This window comes from Thamnophis sirtalis, unplaced genomic scaffold, assembly GCF_051295495.1.
Source record: "Thamnophis sirtalis isolate CommonGarterSnake01/CBP01778 unplaced genomic scaffold, rThaSir2_p1.2 scaffold_2, whole genome shotgun sequence".
In the NCBI taxonomy this organism is placed as follows: Eukaryota; Metazoa; Chordata; class Lepidosauria; order Squamata; family Natricidae; genus Thamnophis; species Thamnophis sirtalis.
The window spans coordinates 140,076,944-140,101,734 of NW_028261382.1; the positions used below are offsets into that span (position 1 = coordinate 140,076,944).

General features: G+C 36.5%; 1 protein-coding gene across 1 annotated transcript in view; it reads right to left on the minus strand.

Moving 5' to 3' along the window:
- RP1 (RP1 axonemal microtubule associated) overlaps positions 1-24,791 on the minus strand; it is a 211,981-nt gene that overhangs the window by 50,053 nt on the left and 137,137 nt on the right. Inside the window, exons 33-39 of the mRNA XM_087707060.1 lie at positions 19,396-19,615; positions 16,245-16,399; positions 14,100-14,313; positions 13,141-13,331; positions 11,598-11,808; positions 5,245-5,399; positions 3,896-3,974 (exon numbers count right to left, since the gene is read on the minus strand). Of these exons, the coding sequence (XP_087563186.1) occupies positions 3,896-3,974; positions 5,245-5,399; positions 11,598-11,808; positions 13,141-13,331; positions 14,100-14,313; positions 16,245-16,399; positions 19,396-19,615 (1,225 nt within the window). The remainder of the gene's footprint in view (positions 1-3,895; positions 3,975-5,244; positions 5,400-11,597; positions 11,809-13,140; positions 13,332-14,099; positions 14,314-16,244; positions 16,400-19,395; positions 19,616-24,791) is intronic.

The window sequence follows — 24,791 nt, forward strand, 5'->3', positions numbered from 1 at the left end:
TGGATTGGTGGTTGATTTCCCCAGGCTTATGATTCTGGGGGATTTCAATCTGCCTTCCATTGCGAGACATCTGAGTCAGCTTGGGAGTTCATGGCTTCCATGATGGTTATGCACCTAACTCAGTTAATTCAAGACTCCATTCATAATGGGGGACACACGCTCGACCTGATTTTTGTCTCTGGGCAGTGGATGAATGATCTAGATTTAGGAGATATTTCTATCCAATCCTTGTCATGGTCGGATCATTTCCTCATCAGGCTTCACTTCCATACTGCTACCCTTCACTGGAGGGAACCGATTAGATGGTTCCACCTCAGGCGCCTGATGGACCCTGAAAGGTTCCTGATGGAGCTTGGGACATTTCCTGAATCCCTAGCTCACAACTCGACTGAAGCCCTAGTGGAAGCCTGGGATAGAGCAGCCACTGGGGCTTTGGATCGTGTTGTGCCTTTGCGGCCTCTGACCCGGTGTCGATCCCGGGTAGCTCCCTGGTTTACCGAGGAGCTCCAGGAGATGAAACGCCAGAAAAAGACGCCTAGAGAGTGGTTGGAGGGCCAGCCGATCCGAATCTGATCGAACACTAGTAAGAATTCATATTAAATCCTACTTAGTGGCGATAAAAGTGGCAAAACGGCAACATTTTTCTGCTCTTATCACATCTGCAGATAACTGTCCAGCCGCCCTGTTTAGGGTGACCTGCTCCTTACTTAACCAAGGAGCTGGGGAAGACCCCTTGCAGGGTAGAGCTGAAGAATTTGTTCAGTATCTGCAGGATAAAATCGCTCAGATCCGGACAGGCTTGGACTCTGACTGGGTAGATTCAGGCGAGTCGACGGGGATGAATCTTGTGGAGACCATCTGGGATGAGTTTGATCCTGTGACCCCCAAGGGCATGGACAGGATTGTGGGGAGACTCAGTGCTACCACTTGTGTGTCCCTCTTGGTTAGTCTCGGCTTCCCGGGAGGTGACTCGAGGCTGGCTCCAGGAGATTACCAACACTTTGTTGAGACAGGGGTTCTGCCTTGAAGGAGGTGGTGGTGAGGCCCCTCCCTAAGAAGCCTTCCCTGGACCCAGCTTCTTTAGCCAACTATCGTCCGGTCTCCAACCTTCACTTTGTAGTGAAGATTGTTGAGAATGCGGTAGCATGTCAGCTTCCCCAGTCCCTGGATGAAGCTGTCTACCTGGATCCGTTTCAGTCGGGTTTCAGGCCCGGATACAGCACAGAGACGGCATTGGTCACGTTGGTCGATGATCTCTGGTGGGCCCAGGACAGGGTCTGTTCCTCTGTCCTGGTCCTATTAGACCTCTCAGCGGCTTTCGATACCATTGACCATGGTATCCTACTGGAACGAGTCGAGGGGTTGGGAGTGGGGGGCACCGTTTTATGGTGGTTTTCCTCCTACCTGTCAGATTGGTCGCAGTTTGTGTTGACTGGAGGGCAGGGATTGACCCCGAGGCGCGTCACTTGTGGGGTGCCCCAGGGGTCGGTTCTCTCACCCCTCCTGTTCAACATATATTAAACCACTGGGTGAGATCATCCATGGTTTTGGGGTACAGTATCATCAATATGCTGATGATACCCAACTTTTCATCTCTACCCCAAACCACCCAAACAATGTCCCGATGCCTGGAGGCTGTGCGGATCTGGATGGGGAGGAACAGGCTCAAGCTCAATCCCTGCAAGATGGAGTGGCTGTGGTTTCCGTCATCCTGATTTGTGCATCTTGTTCCATCTCTGATGATAGGGAGAGAAATTTTAGCCCCCTCAGAGAGGGCCCGTAATCTGGGCGTCCTCCTGGATATGCGGCTTAGTTTAGAAGAACACCTGACGGCCGTGACCAGGGGGGCTTTTACCAGGTTCACCTCGTACGTCAGTTGCGCCCCTTTCTGAATCGGGATGCTCTGTGCACAGTCACTCATGCCCTTGTCCTTTCTCGCTTGGACTACTGTAATGCTCTTTACATGGGGCTGCCCTTGAAGAGCACCCGGAAGCTTCAACTGGTCCAGAATGCAGGCACCCAGGTACTCCCATGTTACACCCCTTTTAGGCGGCCTGCACTGGTTGCCGGTTGTCTTCCGGGTGTGATTCAAGGTACTAATTATGACCTTTAAAGCACTCCATGGCTTAGGCCCAGGGTACCTGCGAGACCACCTACTGCCACTGGTAGCCTCCCATCGTCCAGTGCGATCCCACAGAGTTGGCCTCCTCAGGGTGCCGTTGGCCAGACAGTGCCGGCTAGTGGCCCCCAGGGGGAGAGCCTTCTCTGTGGGAGCGCCTTCCCTCTGGAATGAACTGCCCCCGGAGCTTTGTATAATCCCCGACCTCTGGTCCTTCCGACACGCCCTAAAATGTTGGCTTTTCCAGCAAGCCAGCCTGGCCTGAAAAAACAAAACAAATTATTGATTACTGTTAATTTTAATTTTAATTCTTTAAAAAAAAATGTCATTGTCAATTTTAATTGGGTTTGGTATATCTTATTTAATCTCTTTTTAACTTTTGTATTATGTGTTTCTTTTAATGTTGTACGCCGCCCTGAGTCCTTGGGAGAAGGATGGCCTATAAATCGAATAAACCTAAACCAAACCTAAAAACAGTAACTATGAAAGGGACCTTGGAGTCATAGAAGATGAACACTTGAATATAAGCCAGCAATGTATGGCAGCAGCCAAAAAAGCTAATACAATCCTTGGTTGTATAGACAAAGGCATAGCATCAAAATTACATGAAATATTAGTATTGTTTTAGAAAGTCTTATGAAGACCACACCTGGAATACTGCTTCCATTTTTGGTCACTACCTTAGAAAAAAGAGTTTGAGACTTTGGAAAAAAGTACAAAGAAGAGCAACTAAGATATTAAAGGCCTGGAAACAAAAACATATGAAGAAGAGTTGCAGGATTTGGCTTTGGCTAGTCTAGAGAAAAGAAGGACTAGGAAGAACATGATAGCAGTATTCCAGTATTTGAGAGGTTGCCACAAAGAGGTGGTGGAGCAGAGGTGGGTTCCTACCAGTTCGCACTTATTCGGTAGAACCAGTTCGTCAAATCTACCGAAACGGTTAGAAAAGATTCCATCAGTGGACCCGGAAAGCAGGCCACACCTACAGAAGAGGTTCCAAAAATTTTTGAAACCCACCAGTGCCACACACACACATACACACACACACACACACACACACACACACAGACTGACAAAGAGAGAGAGAGAAAGAAAAAGAAAGAAAGAAAGAAAGAAACTGTGAGAGAGATGAAAGAAAAAAAGAAAAAAGGGACAGAGAGACAAAAGGAAGGAAAGAGAGAGAGAGAAAGAGAGAGAGAGAAAAACACATGGCCGGCAATCCACTCCCACCAGGTCACATGGCCAGCAATCCACTCCCACAAAGGAGGCCACACCCACAGAGTAGGTTGCAAAAATTTTTGAAACCCACCATGGGGTGGAAGTAAACTTATTTTCGAAAGCACCAGAAAAAAAATGGATGGAAGCTAATTAAGAAGAGAAGCAATATGAAATTAAGGAGAAACTTCTTAACAGTGAGAACAATTAATGAGTGGAACAGCTTGCCATCAGAAGTTGTGGGTGCTTCATCACTGGAGATTTTTAAGAAGAGACTGGAGAGTCACTTGTCTGAAATGGCATATGTTCTCCTGCTTGAGCAAGGGGATGGACTAAAAAACCTCAAAGGTTCCTCCCAGCTGTATTCTGATTGATTGGTGACTTTTCCTAATTATTCTGAGTTGCTGTTTCCCCATTCCTCTATGCAATATTTGCATTAGTTTGGTTTTTCTACTTATTATCCAAAGCAATGCAATGGTCTTTCCAGGACTCCTTATAACGCTTTTCATTCCACATTCTCTCTCTGTTTCTGCCCCTCCCTCCCTCTCTCACAAAGTATACCTTTGTTCAAACCTTTGAATCCCACAATGACTTGATTCAGCTTCCCAAGATGCACTGCTTTGATTTGGTAAACATCCATCTATAATTTGAGAAAAGTTGATATAGTTGATTTTGTATGAAGCAAAGTCTATCAGCTATTAATGGTTAATTCAGTAAACATGACTTCTTTCCTCTGCACAGATAAACATTTCAATATATATAAGTCATTTTTGCAAGGTCATAGCAAAAGGTTGTGCAATAAAGCTGACATCTTAAGTGTCAGTGAGTAGTTTCATTTTATTGCAAATATTAGATCATAGGGTTATGTAAGCGTACAGTATTTCCTGGATTTCTTCATTGTTCCAGTAACAGAGCTTCTAGAATCAAATAAATAAAATCCAATGAATTTTGATTTTTACTTACTTCTGAAGCATCTTAGATTTAACCTTATTCAGAGGTTATATACTGGACTAGAGTAGGATTCTTTTAGGCATTCATCATTTAATTTATATGATTTCTATAATGGATGGTAGAGAAATGTTGATTTTAAATAGCATTATGTACTGCTCATTAAATCCTCACTGCTTTTCCTTTCCCTATCTCCTGCAAAACATTGTATTATTAACTTGTGTCCTTGTCACATCATAACAAGTTTTGCCTATAAGTTTTGATATTTCATGTTGGTCCTATTTATGGCAGCTTATACTCATCAAAATTTATTCATCAGTCATGCAACGAATATGTTCAGAATCACTATTTCTTCTCTCCAATTCCTCAGAAGCAATCTGAAGCCAACTCATGGTTGCCATCACTTCAGCTGACCTTGAAATACTGAGAGCATTACTGTGTTCTGTACTTTTGAGAGAAGTGAGAAAGAAAGACAAGAGTTGCCACCTATGTAAGAATAGGTTGCCCTTAAGCTCTAGGCAGTTCTTAAAGCAACTTCTGGTGCTGTTCCAAATATTCTATAGCTAAGATCACGATAAATCAATTGTATATATCTGAACATAGCTGATATCATAGGATATATTTGCTGTTAACAAAAGACATGTGACTCAATTGTTGATTAGTTAGCACTACCTACAGGCCATTTATTAAAATTATGTTCACATTTTTTGAGTGTAGCAAAGGGTTGTTACTTTATACTGATTATACACAGATCTGAATCAAAAGTACAGAATGCATTAAAATAATAGGCAAGATGGCTAAACAAGTGAACACAGCAAAGTTGATCAGTACTTGGTTAAACATAATTCCATTTCATGCCATTACATAATAAGGAAACTATTCTTTACACTTGAAACATCTATATTAAAATCATATACATACCTATTACATAATAAATACATATATACGTACATATGTATTACCTGTCCTCTATCAAAAGTGATTGGTCCTGTTTTAGAATTATTAAGCCATTGTTTTCCTGAGTCACCTCTATCTCCACAAATACAAAAATAAACATTGCCACTGGCGCCAGCTTTCTTCCTGTCTCCAGTATGTACTTGGATAGAATACTCAACAACTGAAGTAAATAAAAGAAATATATAGTACTATAATGAGAAGAATTGTTGAGATTAGATGGCAACCACATTGCACTATTAATAAATATAAATCTCCAATCAATTATTTACCAAGATCTTTTCTGTGAGTAGTATTACTAAACCAAATATCCCCCTTAAAATATATTCAAAATGTATTTTCTAATTACTTTGCATTTTCTGTTTTATTTCATCTTTTTACTTTCACTTGTCCCTCTATCCTTGGTATTCTATCTAGGGCACGGATGACAAACTCGTGGATCACGTTCTGTCACATGATGTTTCATGATATTTTTCCCTTCGCAGAGCTGGGGTGGGCGTGGCTTGCACATAACGCATCTGGCCCACGGGCCACCCCCTGATCCAGGGGCTATGTTCACCTCTCCCTTGCTTTGTATGATCTACTGATCTGATTAGCATTCTCCGATCCATCCATATCAATAATGGGGGAGAGGGGGAGAAAAATAAAAGACACAAAACAGATAACCAATAGTTCTTGAAAGACCATTTTTGGCAGAGTTTGTCTCTAAACATTTGTTTGGATAATTAAAATCTTTCATCATTACAACTGCATGAGTTTTTGTTCTTGTAAGATAGTGGCCACATTTTCTTTTGAGTAAAAAGGGTAACAATGAATCCCGACAACAGTATTGTTCTTCAACTTATTTAACCCCAGAAAATCTTTACATCATTGTCATATTCATTCATTTTTATTTTTGAGCAAGAATGGATATTCTTAACATACAATAGAATTTCTTTCCATTTTCTAAGATTTCTGATCCTTTTGAACAAATTCCATTCTGTAACTGCTGTTCATCAGAACTGAAACTCACATTATTTTTTCTTCAAATTCTGAACAATAGTGTATAGACGATGAAGGCCAAGAATTGTATTAGCAAATATTCTTTATGATTTTTCAGTGAGTAGTTTAAGAGGCCCTATTTCACCAACATTCCTTTTTTATTTAGTATTTTTTTTCCTGAGGGCCTTACTTCAGGGTGTTCATTTTTTTCTCCCACAGAATTTAGCTTGAAGTTCTTATAATCAAACTTTCCATTCTTTGACTGAACATAGTGTGTGTGTGTGTGTGTGTGTGTGTGTGTCTACACGCACAACTGATTTGAGTAAATAATCTTTTATCTAGATTAACTCATAATTTCAGAAACCACATTTCCTCTTTTGATGCCATATTGATACCCAGCCACTGATTTATAGTATTCTTATGTCCCTCTTTGAAGTTACTTCCAACATTGATATTTTGTTGTCCTTGCCCTACTCTCTGTTTCCATGTATTTCAGCAGGAAAAGATAATTGTCAATGCTTTTTATAATTTTAGTAGTTGTTCTGTCACATTCTTGATCATTTCAGTGCCTATGGCAGTGATGGTTAAACTTTTCGGCACAAACTTTTCAGGAGTGCAGAAACTGAAGCACATGCACCAGAGCACCGGAACCTGGATGAGAGCTGCTGGCCGGTGCGCATGGGTTATATCGCATGCATGCATGCCAGAAGCTGGTCTGGCGTGCATGCATGCAATGAAACTTGGAAGAGCAGCTGGTGACAGTGTGCATGCCCACAGAGAGGGCTCTGTGTGCCACCTCTGGCATGTGTGCCATAGGTTCGCCATCACGGGCCTATGGATTCAGTCAGCATATGTTTATTTTAGTGAATAGAAGTGAATCACCAATTACAATGCCATTATTTCCTGTTTGTATTTTATAGGGCACAGTTGCATCCTTTCTACCCTTTAGGGATCCATCATCCTGTCACTAGCTCTGCTGATTTCTTTCTTTTCCTGAATTCTCTGAAATTGTTTCATCTGTAGAAATCCAAAAGTGTTCCTATTCCAGTTTGTACATGTCTCTTGCTTCTAGTTGTTACCCATATCCACTGCATTTGGTCTTCTGTTTGACTATGTTACAGCGCTATAAAGTAGTTCGGACTAGAACAGTTACAGTAGCAGTATTTTGTTTCTCCTCCTCCCTCTTTTCTCTTCATGCCACTTGAAGAGTGGATGACATCTGACATATTTTCATAAATCACTTTTCTGACCTGCGGTTAACCCATTTTTTTCTGATCATTGCCTTGGTAATGAATATTCCTGTATTTTAAGGACCTCCTCTATGTTCTCCAGAGAAGAGTTATTTCAGCTGAACAATTCAGTTATGTTTTTATTTATTTTCTCTGCCCAGACTTTCTCTTAGATGGGTGGCTATACAAATCAAATCAAAATTTAAAAACATGCTTCTGTTGCAGAACTTCTTTCTTTGAATTGATATAGCTTCTTCCTTTCTCATCAGTTGAGACATTTGCTTTGTTGGTCATATATTCCACCAACTAGCATTGTGCATTCTCCAGCATTGGTACATACTTGGTTAGAATTGAAAATGAAGATATTGAAAGGATGGGTAGCTTCTGCCTTTTAGGAGCAACCATATATAGAAAAGGATCTAGCAGTCAAGAAACACACCATAGAATGCTGGGATATATCTGTATCCATAAATATCAGACTCATGGAAGCCATGGTATAGTGATGTGGACTATGAGTTCTAAGATATGGAATAGTAGTACCTCAGGACAGTGACATATTAGGAAAGCTGGTCTAGTAAACACTATTAACTTTTAATGAGAAACATAATTAGGGATCTTGATAAAAGTCTTGCAGAGATCCAGACATAGCTGTAGGCAATGGACATTCCATGCTATTTTCATGCTATTTATTTATTAATGTGGCTAAATTAGGAAAGATAAATATAATTTATCAGTGGGGATTTTATGTTTACATTGCTGTATGAAGAAAAGTAAAATTGGGCCAAAGTTTTTAAAGGGCTGTGCAGAGATCTGACAAATTGTATTCTTGATGAAGCGATGTTTCTATTGCTGTTTTTGGCATAACTGCTCTTCAAATCAGATTAATGAATTTATATATACAGTGCACTAGTGTTCTCTCCATCTAGGACTGAGTACAAAGACATTCTCATTAAACTGCATTAAACCTTGGTAGCAAAATATATCTGGTTTTCCTTCTGCAAAAGCAGAGGCTGAGAAGAAGAAAGTTTTCCATTCCATTTACCAGGGAGAAAAAAAAAATCAGGCAATATGAACTTTGGTAGTTCTGATGCTGCGCAAGCAAGCTACAGCACACATTTTAGAGATATGTGCTCTAATATGTGCACAAAATGAAAAGCTGTTACATGTACCCCGTGCCAAATTTCTGGGTGTTCCTTCAGCAGATTATTTCTTTTTAATTGGATGTGTGGAAAAATAGATGTCTTGATGAAAGATCTAAGCTCTGCCATCAGATGTTGTTCAGTTTCAATAAACTAATTTTCACATTTCATTTTTCCTGCTTTTTTGTAATGCAGTACTCATTTGGGGAAATTGGGGAATGCAAGATTTTTAATAATACAGTGATATATGGAATGAACAAAAATATTATTTCCAATTACAGATTATCTTCAGCGTACAGTATATTTTTCCCATTTTGAATTTAAAATTTGTAAATTTTAAAATTTGTAATATTTAAACTTTTAAAAGCAATTCAAAATGTGTCAAGTGTGGAATATATATACTGTATTTTTTGGTGTATAAGACGCACCAAGGTTTTGAAGATGCAAATTAAAAAAAAAGTTTTTGCACTCTACAAACCTCCCCAAAACAGCCCCATTTTAGCGAAAATGGGCCCGTTGTTTTTTTTTTTAAAAAGGGCATGAATAGCTCTTAGGAGGCTTGGAGAGTGTTCCTAAGGGGGTGGGGATGGGGGCAAAACTGAGCAAAAAGCGGCCCATTTTTTGCAAAAACGGGCCCTTTTTTTGTTCAAAAACAGGGCATTAGGAAGCGTATAGAGTGGTCCTGGGGGGGGTGCAAAATTGAGCAAAAAATGGCCCATTTTTTGCTCATTTCTGCCCTCCCCAGCCCCCAGGAGCTCTCTGAAAGCCTCCTACAAGCTATGCACAACATTTTGGTTAAGGGGTGGGTTTTCAGGAGGCCAAAAAATGCTGTATTCAGTGCATAAGATGCACCCAGATTTTCACCCTCTTTTTTAAGGGAAAAAGGTGTGTCTTATACTCCCAAAAATACAGTAGTTGCTAAGGTAAAAAAGGGATGCAGTGGCTCAGTAGCTAAGACGCTGAGCTTGTTAATCAGAAAGGTCGGCAGTTCGGCGGTTCGAATCCCTAGCTCTGCATAATGGAGTGAGCTCCCGTTACTTGTCCTAGCTTCTGCCAACCTAGCAGTTCAAAAGCATGTAAAAATGCAAATAGGAAAAAAAGAAACCACCTTTGGTGGGAAGGTAACAGTGTTCTATGCACCTTCGGCATTTAGTTATGTCGGTCACATGACCATGGAGATGTTTTCAGACAGTGTTGGCTCTTCAGCTTTGAAATGGAGATGAGCACTGCCCCATAGAGTCGGGAACGACTAGCACAAATTATCCCACTAAATTGAATGTTCTGACTTTTCAATATATGGGTAGAAGATTCAAAATGAATTTTCCCTATATCAGAGTAGAATTTATTTTGGGATTTTGGATCACTTTTTTCAAGGCTTCTGGTTTTCTTTTTGAAGGATGAGTTTAAATGTTGTGGTATTTTGTGAATCACTTTATTAGTAAGTGTGAATGATTTTTTTGAAACAACAAAACCCTTAAGAAATATGTCACTGGCACTGCAAAATTAAAATATGAAGGACTCTAGCACAAGTTAATGGCTAGGTTTTTACATACCACTGATCATAATGTACATCATGAAAAAATATTATTGTTAATCACAGTTTATTTTCAATAAGTTATAAGAGTAAACATTGTGACAGAATATCATGATCAGCAGCAGTTTAGCACACAGGACAATAATGGGAACTTCTGGGTGGTTTAGTTTTAGTTTTATTGGATTTATATACGCCCTTCTCCCAAGAACTCAGGGCAGCGTACAACATAAAAGAAAACACACATTACAAAAATTAAAAGGGACATTAAATAATGGCAAGAATAAGTATTAAATATTTGGCAAGGGGTAACTGGGTGACTTAAGGGCTGCAATAGACTGGACCATAACACAAAATAGATGAGCAAGTACTCATGGAAGGGAAATCAGGAATTTCTTTTTATTTTCTTTTATTTTATGAGATTGCTTGCTTCATAAAAGCAAGCAATTGGTCTATAAAATAAAGTTCCAACCTACATCTGGAGAATGGTGAGCCCTTTCTCTCTTAGGATCTTCGATTAGAAATTGGACAATCATCTGTTGTGAATGTTTGAATTCTGGAGTTTCTGCGTCCAGATGAGGGTTGAACTAAATAGTCTTCAAGATTACTTTAAAGCCTGAGATTTGCAATATCAGCTTTATACCGTTTGTATCAGGAAATAAATGTTTTGGACAGGTAGATTTGACAGATTTATCCACGTAGCAATAGCACTTAGACTTATATACCACATTCCAGTGTCTTACAGCCCTCTCTAAGTGGTTCACAGAATTAGCATATTGCCCCCAACAATCTGGCCACCCATTTTACCCACTTCAGAAGGATGGAAGGCTGAGTCAATCTTGAGATGGTGAGATTTGAACTGCCAAATTGCTGGCAGCCAGCAGTCAATAGAAGAGGCCTCCAGTACTGCATTATAACCACTGCACCACCATGACTTTTATGATAGATGTCTCATGAAATATGGAGGAATTGGAAGGATATGACTTCCCTGCTAAAATGGTTTAGACTAGGGATATGCTATATGTCTTGTTCTCAGAATGACCATTTTGATTGTTGCAACACAAAACAAAAGCTAGTTGTTTTGAAAAGCGTTTACAGCATCTGATTTTTCTGAACATTGCAACTAGACAATTGTTTTATGGCTTGGCCTTTGAATTCATGGAATAAAGATAATGCTATAATATGTGTAAAGATCCAGGTTGGTGTAGTGGTTAAATACCAGGATACAAACCAGGAAATGGTGAGTTTTAGTCTTGCCTTAGGCATGAAGCTAATTGCATGACTTTGGGCCAGTCATTCCTTTCAGATCTAGGAAGAAGCCAATGACAAACCATTTTCTTCTGCCAATAAAACTTCAGGGACTTGTGACATCCATCATTTTACAATCTCCATTAAAATAAGTCTTTGGATATTTATTCAGTCACTATGCAACATTATCAAAGGTTTTTAACTTCTGTTTTAGAAAAGCAAAATTATCTTACCAAGCAAAGGATCTTGGCCTGCAAAAAATACTGGGAGTTCAACACAGGTGTCTTCATTGGGTTTAAACCAATAATCAAAATATAACCACATCTCTTGTTTGGTATCTGTATGCTTCATATGCAACATGTTCATATGCCAGGACTCCTGTAGTTGAGCCTGGTCACTGGATATCTGAATCTTGAAAAGTGATCCAACATTTGTCAATTCATCCTATTTATTTGGGGAAATAAAATCAAAATAGCACAATTCAAGTTTTAATTTATCTATAGTTTTATTTTTGGTACCAATAATTTCAAGCTGCTGCCTAGAATTTCCCTTAACTATATAAAAAAAAGAACCATAGGGGAAAAGGCACTTCTTCAGCATTTGAAGTAGATATTAAAATCTTGAAAAAAATATTTCATGTTGATTCCCATGGCTATTTTATGGACATTAACTATATAAATTTTATATATTTAATTTGATAAATATTAGAAAATTAGCATTCCTTCTATAGAATTTTTTAAAGAAATTGTGCAAGATATTCATATATTGGATATTAAAAATGTAATGTTCACTTCAGGAAATACATATTTAAGAGGTATAATACACATATAATGTTTAGAACCATCAGCATCAACTCTCTGGTTTGTATAGTCAATGGCTATGCTTATTTTAGTTTAAATGCAAATTATTTTATATAATTCTAAACTCTAGCACATCTTGATTTTAATTTGTTTTAATTTATGGAGTCATTGATTTATTATCTGTCATTTATAGGCCTGAAAAGATTAATATCAGCAGACTGTTTGTTACATTGGCTTTATAAAATGCTGTCTAAACGCAGCAACAGCATTAATAATTTAAGGGAACTATTCATACCCCTTGTACCTATGTTTTATATCCATGCTATGCATGTTTTTAAAAAATAAATGAAATAGATGAAACCTAATATCCATTAACCAACATTCTTAGATAGTTGTCAGAATTGAAAAAAAATGAGGGGTTCATTTCTCCTTCCTGCCATAGGATTCATTTTCTAGCTTAGCACTCAGAAAAGATAGAAATTAAAATAGGCTATTATTTTAATCTTATACAATGTCCCTGAAATTGTGTTGAATTGACTAGACAAAACTATCTAACATTCTTTGGAGTGCTGCTTTCAACACTGCAATAGAAGAAAATTTACGTGGATTCAATAGTAGAAGAAACTTGTACCTCCAATAAAGCAATGACCAGAATTTTGATTTATATCCCACTGTATCCTGAGATGTGAAAAACAAGTGTGGCTTCATTGAAACTGTGCCACTATTATTTTTAATAACATATCATTTCACATGCCAACATTTTTGAGGTCATTGCCTAAAAAAAGATTATTTCTCTGAGGAATTACCTCCAAAGAAATTGTTGCAGGATTTAATGTTAGTATATAGAACAGTTTCAGTTTTTTAGACCATTATTTTTTTCTCCTTTATCAAGCCCAGATACCTATAACATTTTTACATGACTTTTTTAAATCCATGACAGGTTTTTTGTTTCTCCTTAAAATAAAAGGCACATTACTTTGATTTGTGTTGTCTTTCCTAAAAGTTGCAGTGCCAACTTTTTATGACCTTTATCTCCATAAAAGTTGAAAGTAAAATGCATTGGATTAGTTTCAGCATTTACGTCGGATCCGGTGATATCCATTATCCATAAACCTGATATCTGCTGATTAATTGGAGAATATCTTGAAGAGGAGATCCTTCTTTTACCTTAAGATAAATTAAAGCAATAATAATAACAGCAAGTATTACTAGATAATTCTTAAATTCCACTGATTTCAAAGAATTTTTCAGGTTCTTAATTTGTTATCAATAGAACTTAAACACAGAGCTTCATTTTGCCAGAATTATAGAACAGTGATGAGTTCTTTTTGCTATAACCATGACAACAATTCATGAATAACACCTCAACAATATAAATGAACAGTTATCCTTTAAAGATTTAACATGTAATTCTCATTTTATTAATCTTAAATATCAGATTTAGAACTCTTAGGTTTCAGTCTCTTTCCTAAAGATAATTCTTAAGGAATTCTTTAGTGTCCTAATTTATTGTTCTCATCCAAGTAAGCCATGTTCCACAAACTGTATCATCTGCAAACAGTATTTAGTATAATAGTAATAATGACAGATGGCATAACAAATGGGTCCAATGAAATATACTTGCAATCAGGACATAAATAGGAACATGCTGTATGTGATACTATTCTTTATAAAATTATGGTTACCAATATTGATTTAAGAGAGAAAAAGCTCATTTGACACAATGGAAAAATAAAGTAGTATTTTAGATATTACTATCACATCTCAGAATCTACAATCAAGGTTGCTATTATATAATTTTTTTGTATTTCCAACTATTTAAAATCAATTGTTATTTTTGAGTCTTGGAAATAAACTATATCAACATTTTATGTATATTTAGCCAAATTAGAAGGTAAAATATGATCAACTTGATTAGTTAATAAAAAGACCTACCTATGGTTTTAAACTCACAAACAGTGTCACAGATTCCCATATGAGTGTCTAGCCAGTTCCAACATGGAAACACCCATTCTTTGTCAGAAGTTTCTGATTTCTTAATGGTTACCATTTTTAAGTATATTCCAGCACCATAGCCTTCTCCATCATGTCCTACAACTATCTTTTTTAAATGGCTCAAGGAGACTGCTTCTATTAAAAAGGAGTCCACCTGTAAAAAAATGAATTTAAGTTACATACAAAATGTGTACACCTTATAAAAGATACCATGAATAAATCTAAATATTGACTCTTCAATCACATCAATGAATATTCAATGTTTAAACCCAGAGATCTTCGACAGAAATTTAACCTTAACAATTAATGTAAGGTGCAACTACTCAAAGGGTTACTTATACTGAATAGATCATTCCAACAAAATAAATTGCTGAAATCTGAAAGATTGTAATTCTAGTACACATAGAAGAGCAAGCCTATTGTTTCATTACTAGAAGATAAGCTATAGGAGAAGACATGTTAATTAGAAAGGAAAGTATTAAAATGGAAGAAAATGGAAAATGATTATTCTTTGCAAAATGAGAAAGAAAACAAAATATGGATGGGTGGAAAGACTAAACAATTCAGTAAAGAATATATGTGAATGTGAAAATATATTTTTGTGTGTATGAAATGAATGTGTGAAATACAGTTCAATTAATGCTGTATATATTGATGCATTTCATAAATATTTACTGGTGTGCCAACTGAGAATTTTAGAAATTCTAGTCTACTCGTATTTGGAGGCATTAGTTTGGGAAGCCAGGCAAATCTAGACGTTGCCTTTTCTGATGTAGTCCAACCCTTCCCCATGTAGCCTGCAAAAGTGATCCATCTGTTATGGTGGTACCTAAACAGTCTGTTCTTATTAGCAGACAAATAGAAGCTGAGCATAGGACATATAAAATAATGCAGTTTCACATGGATAATATTTTTCCAGAGTATCAAAAAGGCACCGAGCAAGAGGAACTTTGAGAGGAGTTGATAGATGTGTGCAACTGAAGACCTGAAGAAGTGTCTATGGAATATTAGTTAGTGTAACATGTTAATTAAAACAAGCAACAAACAAAGCCCAATGAACTGCCATGGGAATTCTTATGAAATGATTGCTGTTAGTTCTAAGAGATCCCAGGGCAAGTCTCTTGAAGGAATCAAGTCTCTCAAGGAACTTTGATCAGAAGGGAGGACCGGAAAGTTCAGGAAGGAAGACGAGGGACATTGCGGGATAAAACTACCTAATGAAGACACTTTTCACAGAAAGCTGAAGAAAAGAGAGGGAGAAATGATCTGCCAGCCAGAGCAAGAGACTGACAGTTTAGTAGAGAATATGCCAGTCAGCATAATTATGCTTTTCCAAACTTAAGAAGGAAGTAAAGGATAGCATTGAACTGGCAACATTTGCATTTGACATGCTATACCACACACATAACAAGGCAAGACTGCCAAAAAAGAAGAAAAATATGTGTAGTAAAAAGTAATAGTAAATAATGATTTTGGTTGCAATGGTTTTTTGTAGGAAAATAACTCAAGTTTTTGAATCATTTTAAGTATGTCATTTCCCCTGAGGCCTCTTGAGAGAAGGGAGGCTGGAAGAGAGAGAGCAGAGGATCAAAAAATGGCTACCCAGTTGTAAATAACCTTTGCAAAGGAATATTACTTAGAAATGAAAGCAAATATTTCTTTTACTTTGCTGGGTTAATAACACAGAAAAACTAATCTGAAGAGTTGTTTTGAGTTCTATATGTTAGATCAGTTAGATCCACTCATTAAACTCATCAAAGTCTATGTCAAACTCCCCACTCATTATTAGCTTTGGTTGCTTGGTGCTGTATTCAACATGGCTAGCACAAAGTTGGTTGGTTTCCTTTCCTTTGTCCTGTTATTTCATGATATTTTCTCTTTTGAAATGATGCTTGATGGCTATGCAATACCCCTGCAGGGCAGAGCCCAGCCTATAACAGGAAGAAAGGAATGTTTGCTCTTCCATATGTAACAAACTGTAAAGTAATTACATCAAAGTAAGAGGCTAATACTTTATTCAAATATTTATTATATTTTGATTATTATTGGCTCATATTTAAATAATATTGGTATTTTATCCTTTACCTTGTTCCTTTGAAATTTATCTCCTTCAATAAAGGAATCTTGGAGTTTCCGTACACCTGTATCTCCTCGTTCACCATAAACTGTTATATAAATGTTTGCAAAGGTTTCTGACCCCCACAGATCTCCAGTGTGTACAGAGACTATATATTTATGTACTGCAAAAAGAAGCAATGTTAGATAAACAGTGCTCATTGCACTGCATTGCTTTAATTTATAGGCACAAATATAAAAACACATATATTTTAATGTGCTAACAAAATACAGTTTGTTCAACCAAAAAACCCCCCAAAAAAACCACACCAAAAGAAAACCGGGATGTTTAATTCAAATATAGTATATAATTCAAATAAAATTGTGGGTGTCACCAATTGGAATGGTAACCAAATATTGCCATCAAAACAGGACGACTTACTTTAAATACATATAGTATTGTATAGTATGCACTATAGAAAATGTGTTACTATAGTATGGGTTAGGAGATCTGAAGTTAAGCAAATAATCCTACAATCACATTTTCCTCCATCTAAAATATTAGCGGTTCTGTCTTTTTTGTGGCTTAAAGTTTCTTAGGTGTTGGTATCTTTGAGACTGAATGATTGATGAAACCCTGATTATGGTTTCTCTGTGAAGTATCCCATATTGTACAGATAAACTTTTCTGTTCTTCTCTAACCTACATCATAAGGCTTAAGTATTACCATCCTGTCCCTGGATATGTGTGGTACTGAGCTTTCCCCATTGTTGATCCATTTTAGATGTCTCAACATCTAGACTTTCAAAGGGTAACTGGACTTTCTTGGTTTGTTTCCCTTGAAAATGTTCAACTTCTCATCAAGAAGCTTCTTCAGTTATGACTGAATGATGGGGAACTGAAGTATTATATTCTTTGCAGTCATCTGGTCATTACCATTCTGAACGTCAATTGTTAGTTCTCTGAAATTCATTGAGGCTCTGAGTCTTGGGGTTTTATTTGTACCCCCGGGTTACCTGAATCAGAGTACAAATGAATGTGGAAACTTCTTGAGACTGTGACAGGAGAGAAGATAGGTGGCATTATATTGTAGACAGGAAATAGGTGGCGTCGTATCTCTTCCCTCTGTTGAGGGAGGACTGTTCAGAATAGCAAAACTGAAAAGGAACTTGAAGGTTTTCTAGACCAACCTTCTGCTGAAGCAGGAACCCTATGGCATTTCAGACAAATGGTTATCCAATTTCTTCTTTAAAACTTCCAATGTTGGAACACTCACAACTTCCGGAAGCAAGTCATTCTACTCATTAATTGTTCTAATTACCTTTTCTGTCCAGAATGGCCATAGATTCAGGACAAATTCCCAGATATCCGTATTTTGGACAGAGAAGACCTCTGGTGTGAAAGAGGCCATCTATGTGTCAAAGAGGCCATCTATATTAAAACAGCCTCTCTCAACAGAAGGGGTGGAATATGATACATTGTGTCTCCTGTTTATAACACAGTCCTTTCAGCAGGACCAAGAAAGTGCCACACCCGTTTTGCATTCTGATTCAGGTAACCTTGAGGGAACAGAAAAACCCTCAAGTGGCCTCAATAACTGTCAGACTGCTAACAGACCAGATGACTGCAAATAATATGTCCTTCCATTCCATTCCCCACCATTCAGTTGGATGAAAAGCGAAATGTTTTCAAAAAGGAAAACCCCCAAGAAAGTCCGGTTGTCTTTTAAAAAGCATCTTTGGGACAATCATGACCTGGATGCTTGAGAATCTACAGACATCTATCTCAGATTTGTTTTATAGTTTTCCATTTTAAGTCCACTATTTGCAGTAGCTATCAGGAAATAATGATAACTTCAAATGTGCTGGTTGATTATCCTGTCCATAGTATCTGATGAAATGTGAGAAGAAAACAGCTCATTTTTCTCCTGAATATGATAACTTAGAAAAAACCCTGGAGCAGATTTGTGGGAAGAATAAGAAAAACAAACCTTTGTATTATCTTAGCAAAAAAAATCTGTTAATGGAATCATACTATGACATTGTCTATCAAAAGATATGAGCTTCTTCTAAATTTAAGGTTTGTATTTTGAAGCTCATAAATACCTTCATCTTGTATCTGCAATGAAGAAAAGGCATGTGTATCTTTAAAAAAAAAACTCAAATACTTCACAAAATGTTCAGTCTCAAAGCCTGGCAATAAATTCAACATAATTAGCAACTACCACCTGCTGCCCATGTTTCTCTGCAGTTCTCACTATTGAGGACATGGAAACACTATTTTAAAAAAAGCTATTCATAGTCCAAAACCAATTCAATGGCTTCACAACAGCACAGTTGTGCCAATATTATCATTGCTATAATCATTTGCTGTCCTACTAGCAAGAGCAAGATAGTCAACAAAAATCAGTTAAAAGAAAAGATTGGAATGACCATGAGAAACCCTCCACAACACATTTACATCCACAATATGTATTTAAAGCTTTTGTGCACCAAACGTGTATTGTCACCTACTCCACTTTATCTTAACTTTTATGGAAAGTTCAAAAAGAGTGAAAAAAAATGTTAAGTTCCACTGTGGTTCCATTAATCCGAGCAAGGACATTTTCATATGTTGCCTCTGCACTAAAGTTTGTATATGACATCAACATAAGTAGATATGGCAGCTATTATTTGCCAAGTATTTTTTGTAGCTCTGTTGTATACCACCCAGTCACAAATGGAGAAGCAAGAAAGGAAGAGAGGACTTTAGTGACTGGAAGTTAAAAACAAAGATGAGATACTTCTGTTATTTGTTGTTGTTCTTGCTCCTTGTTGAAAACTGACAATAATGTTCATAGATTAGGATAGTTGATACAATGTATATTATGATTTCATTTTATTCATCCATTTCACTAAATGCTTTGACTTATTTTACTTTACAAACATAGACAAATATAGACATACACGTGTTTATAAAAGGAAACAAATAAGTCAATGCATTTAGTGAACTAACAAATCATTTATGAAGCATGCTGAAAAATTAATCAGTATTTTAAACTCTGGAAATCAATCCAAGCAATTATATCAACAATTGACATATCAATATCAAAAGAATTCAATCAAGAATTCAAAAGTAATCAGAAAGTAATCTAGAAGCTAAATCTAGTTCATGGTATTCCTACTTCTTCCCCGTTTTTTACCTGATAAAGTATTCTGGATTTCATTCAATGCAGGAAATTCCTTCACCATATCTTTGCATTCTTGGCTATGGGAGAACCAGCAGTTGCAGTCGAAGTTCACCTCTTGTCTACCAGATAGCTCTTTCATTTGCAAAGACTTCAAATGCCAGCTCTCAAAGTCTACCAAATCATCACAGTTGAGCCGAATCTTGTAAACATCTCCAACATCTTTAGACTCAATCTGCAATTAAGTGAAATAGAAAAGCAAAGTATCAACAGAAAAAAAAACCCCATGATTAAATGCAGGACTTTTTCCCCTCCAAGAAGCAGAAAAGTTAAAATAGAACATATTGCGGACAATCCATCTCCCATCACTTTGGATACATAGCATTCTCACTAAATTAAATTTATGATTGACTTTAGAAATAGTGATGACTTCATAAGTACAAATACAATTATTTATTGCATCTATATCCTGCATTTTTCCAGGAGATCAAGATGACATGTATAATACTGTGCTTCCCCAAAAAGTTTTCAAAATAAAGAGGGATATTTGGCCTGACATACCACAAACAAAAAATATATTTTCTCTCAAATCTCATTTTTCTGCAGGTATCTTTCTATTGATTCATCCCATTTCTTTAGTACCTTTAGAAGTTGTTTTTAAATGATTGTGCTACCTTTAGAAGTTGTTTTTAAATGTTTGTGCTAAAATACCTGTATTTTTACTACATTTCCCCACATCTTTACAAGCAATTTTCTCTAAGATATTTTATACTGACATTTTTTCTAATTCATCTCTCTCTCTCTCTCTCCCTCTCCCTCTTCCTGTGTGTGTGTGTGTGTGTGTGTGTGTGCGTGTGCGTGTGCGTGTGCGTGTGTGTAAATTGTATTGCAAAATTTGGAAGGTTACCTATTTTGAAGATATGAGAGATTCAATTTGTACATTGGCTTAAAATATAAAATTAGATCATTAAACATAGATCGCACTAAAATGTCAATCAAATTAATCACTTATCTACATATTGCATAAATAGGAATAACCTATTCAAGTGAAACAAGGTTTAGGTTACTCAAAGTAGTTGTACTTTTTAAAAAATGTTCAACTTAACCAACTTCATATTTTTAAATTTATATTTCCTTTTTATTTTAGCAGACATAGATCCTTATGTGTTATTGATGGTTAGATGCTAGATCAAAAGGCTCTGTTGTAACCTGTTGTGACCTTGTTACGTCAATCATGACTGTCACTTTGTTGTTGCTGCTGACTTGAATGGTTAAAATGCCAAGAAAATCAATACAATGCCTTTTACTCTTTATTTTCTCCCTGGATTTTTCAATTTACATAGGCAGACAAAGAACTTACAGAGAATAATGCAATCATTAGATATGGACAGAAATAGGAAAAACACACTTCCTAACTACTTTTCTATTCTTGTCAATAGATGGATTACACAGGGAAAAAAATCCAATTTCCTTGCTGCTATATCATCTCAAAAGAGACGCACATTTTCCTATTTTTTAAATCTATGTAATGGAATCATACAATGTGCCTTTGATTTTCTGTAACTGTCCTGATTACAAAGATATTTTTTTCTGGTGGAAACTATCTCCTAAGTTATCTTATGATCTGCATGATTGTAGTTTTCATCTGTTCACTTAAAATGATTGAGAAAAAATCTTACAGGAGGAAGATCCACAAGTTCACAACCAAATTTAAGAACCTTCTCAAAAAAAACCAATACAGGATAACTAAAAAATCAGATTGCAGATGTCATTGGGAACACTGAATCAAGCTATCTATTTAGTGTAATAATCCAACACTAACATTCTACACTGGGTAGCTTCCCCTTAAACACATCCAACAATAGAAAACCCATCACTTGTCTTGAAAATTGGTTCAACTGTCAAGTTCTCTTACAGGTTATGGAATTCCTCCCCCCACACAATAGTCAGGATACATCATTCTGTTCACTTTTTTAAAAAATATATAAAATTAATATAGCCACTCTATATTCCAGACTAAGACACTGACTTTCCATTTGATATTCTTTCTGGTATTTAAAAGTGTTAACATATTAGCAGTTGACTTTCTTTAATGCTACACCTTAAATAGCTTGTTAAACAAAATGTCAGAGGTACTTTTTCTAATACTTTGTTGAAAATTATACTATGTAAGTCTATAGTACTTCCAGAGTCTTTCAAAAAAAACCAAAACCTAATAAAAACATAAATATATTAGCAGGAAAAAAAATGTTGTTGACAAAAGCATACCGAATTCTGGTAATTATAGTTTTCAAGATGCTCACAAGTCTACTACTTTATGGCCTCTTCTAGAAACTTTATGTGTTGATGCTAGATAGATCAGTCTTTATTTCTTTTGATCCTCTTTTTTAGCTTTTATGAAGATAGGTTCTCTTATTGTTATCTGGCACTTAGTTGTTCTCTGAAGTTTTTTTCAAAAGAAATTTATTTATTTATTTATTTTACAAATCTTTATTATTTTTATTTATTATTTTTACAAACATCTTCCTCTTCCTATTTTACCCACACACCTTCCTCTTCCTATTTTCTCCGCAGCAACCCTGTCAGGTGGCTTGGGCTGAAAGAGAAAACAACTGTCACCCAAAGTCATCCAGCTGGCTTTCATGACTAAGGCAAGACTTGATTTCCCACTTTTTAGCCTGTGTCTTAACCACTAGACCTGTGATGGTGAACCTATGGCATGTGTGGCATGCAGAGCCCTCTCTGTGGGCATGTGCTCCATCATCAGCTGCTCTTCTAGTTTACAGCCAGCTGGTCTTTATGGGTGCCAGAGCATGGAAAACAGTCTGAAAGGGCCCAAAAACCAGGGCATTTTTCGTGCAGATTTCCATGGCATTTTTGGGCTATTTTCTGGTTGTTTTGGGGCCAGAAAATAGCCTGAAAAAATGGCCCAGAAAACAGTCAAAAAACACCCCAAAATAGATATGTGCGCGTTGGCCAGCTGGTCTTTGGGTTTCTGGCAGTCTGGAACACACACATGAATGTTCCTGCCCGCATGTTCTGACTTGGGTGTGTCGTGCCAAAAAGGTTCGCCATCGCTGCAGTAGACCAAACTTGCAGCCAAACCATAAGAAAATACCTCCAACATAATAGGATATCATTCATCTGACTGTAAGGACTGAAATTTATTCAAATAAATAGGAAATCTGACTGTAAGGACTGAAATTTATTCAAATAAATAGGAAATCCCTCACCATGGTTGAAATTTGGTTGAATCCAAGAAAGATAAATTATTTCAATGACAGACAAAACTGAAATGCATTCAGTAACAAACAATGATCTGATGTTATTTTTTTATATATACTAGAAACCACAGAGTATTGCTCACTCCTTATTGTTAGGCCATCACTGATCTACAATGTTAATCCAACTACTAGTTGAAAACCTGGTTCCTATATGGCATAAAATATTTTTACATGTTCAAATAATGGGTAACAATCTCAATATCACCTCAACTTTGCAGGAACATGACTTGTATTCTTGCTAAAGCTGCATATTTACACAAAACATTACCTAACTCAGCTCTAGTCACTTATGCACTTTGTCGAAATCAAGTAATGTACATCAATTTTCTTTCTTACATTCATATACTTTTCAAACACATCTAAAGAGCAAAAATAGAGTATGTCCTGAAAAACCCTTGCTTGTGATAAAGATCCACTGCACTAGGGTTTTTTGTACTCTCCCATTCAAAATTCAACAAAGCACCTTCCAAGACATTATTATTAAACAAATCCCTGCAGTTTTCACATTCATTCTTTTACCTTTCACTTTTAGTTATCAGGTGCAGATGTGGATTTCAAACAATTCACGTAGTTATAGTTATTATTTAAGCAAATTGCACCTACATTTTAATGATTCTTCAGTTGTTCAGTCTCAACACAGCCTTAGAATATTTCAACATTTTGTAGGATATGAAACATATTTTCATTGGTTTTTTGGGGACACTAATATTTACAGAATTTGTTTCTATTCTATTTTTTGATATATTACTATCATTTCCATACAAAGTAGCCCTTCTAGGAATCCCTCACATCAGTTTTATCCCAAATGTTTTATTTCTTTTTTGAAAGTTCCATTCACTCATTGCAAATGAGTGTCCTCATTTAGATTTCTTCATTCACTTCAAAGCAACTTTTTATTTCCATTAATACCAGTTTGCGTTTTCAATATTTCTCTTAATGTTAGCAGTTCCTTCTTTTCTTTGATTGTCTTCTTTGAAACATGTCTTTTTCTCTATATTTACATTATTCAGTATCTTTTACCTTCTCTTATTTTGGCACTAGACATTATCTCCTATGACTTTTTTTTCTTTTTCATCTAGTCTCTTTCACTTCATCATTCCAATAAACATCCTTTTCCTATTAACCATTAGCATGATTGCAGACATTTCCTGTAGTATTCTGTAACAAATCTTTACCCTTGTCACAAGAACCTTTTATATCCTCTTAACTTACAACCAATTTCCATTCATTCCATTGGTAGATTACATTTGTCTTTTAATACTTTTTAAAGGGGTTAAAACTTGACTCTGTGACCTTGGATAAGTGACACAGAAAACCACCCAACTGTGCGGCTGGCTAGTCCCATGAGAACACTCCCCCATCATTAAATGGCCACCTTAGGATAATTTTTTTTCACCTTTTGATGTTTGTTATTAGTTTAGAATTTAAATTTTTAGTTCTAATTTAACATCCAGAAATGGCTCAGGGGGAAGGGGTGCAGCATACAATTAGTCATCAACTTACAACCACAACTGAGTCCAAAATTTCTATTGGTAACCAAGACAGTTGTTTTGCCACATTTTACAATCTTTATTGCTACCAATGTTAAGTAAGTCACTGAAGTTGTTAAGTTAGTAACACAGTTGTTAAATAAATCTGAATTCCCCGCTGACTTTGCTTGAAGGTCCCCAAAGGTGATCACATGATCCCCAAACACTGCAACAGGCATAAATACATGCCAGTTGCCAAGTGTTTGAATTTTGATTATGTAACCATGCTGCAAGGATCAAAAGCATGAAAAATTGTCACAAATCACTTTTTTTCCAATGCCGTTGTAACTTTGAATGATCACTAAACAAGTGATGGTAAGTTGAGGGCTCTCTGTAGTCAAACTTGCAAAATTTTGTTATTAAAGCAATCTCAATATAATTCCTGTGAATTGATTTTCTTGTTGGTCTACCTAGTAGGGCTGACAAATATGTAAAGTACCCAAAAATCTCAGAAAAGAGTGATAAAGCTCTTGCACATGCACTTGATGTTTCTTGAAAGTGCTAGATTAAACCAAATATCCAATTCACTAATGCCCAAACATGCCTGAGATTAGCCTGCTTGATCTCCAAAAGCTAAGCAAGTTTGAATCTGATTGGA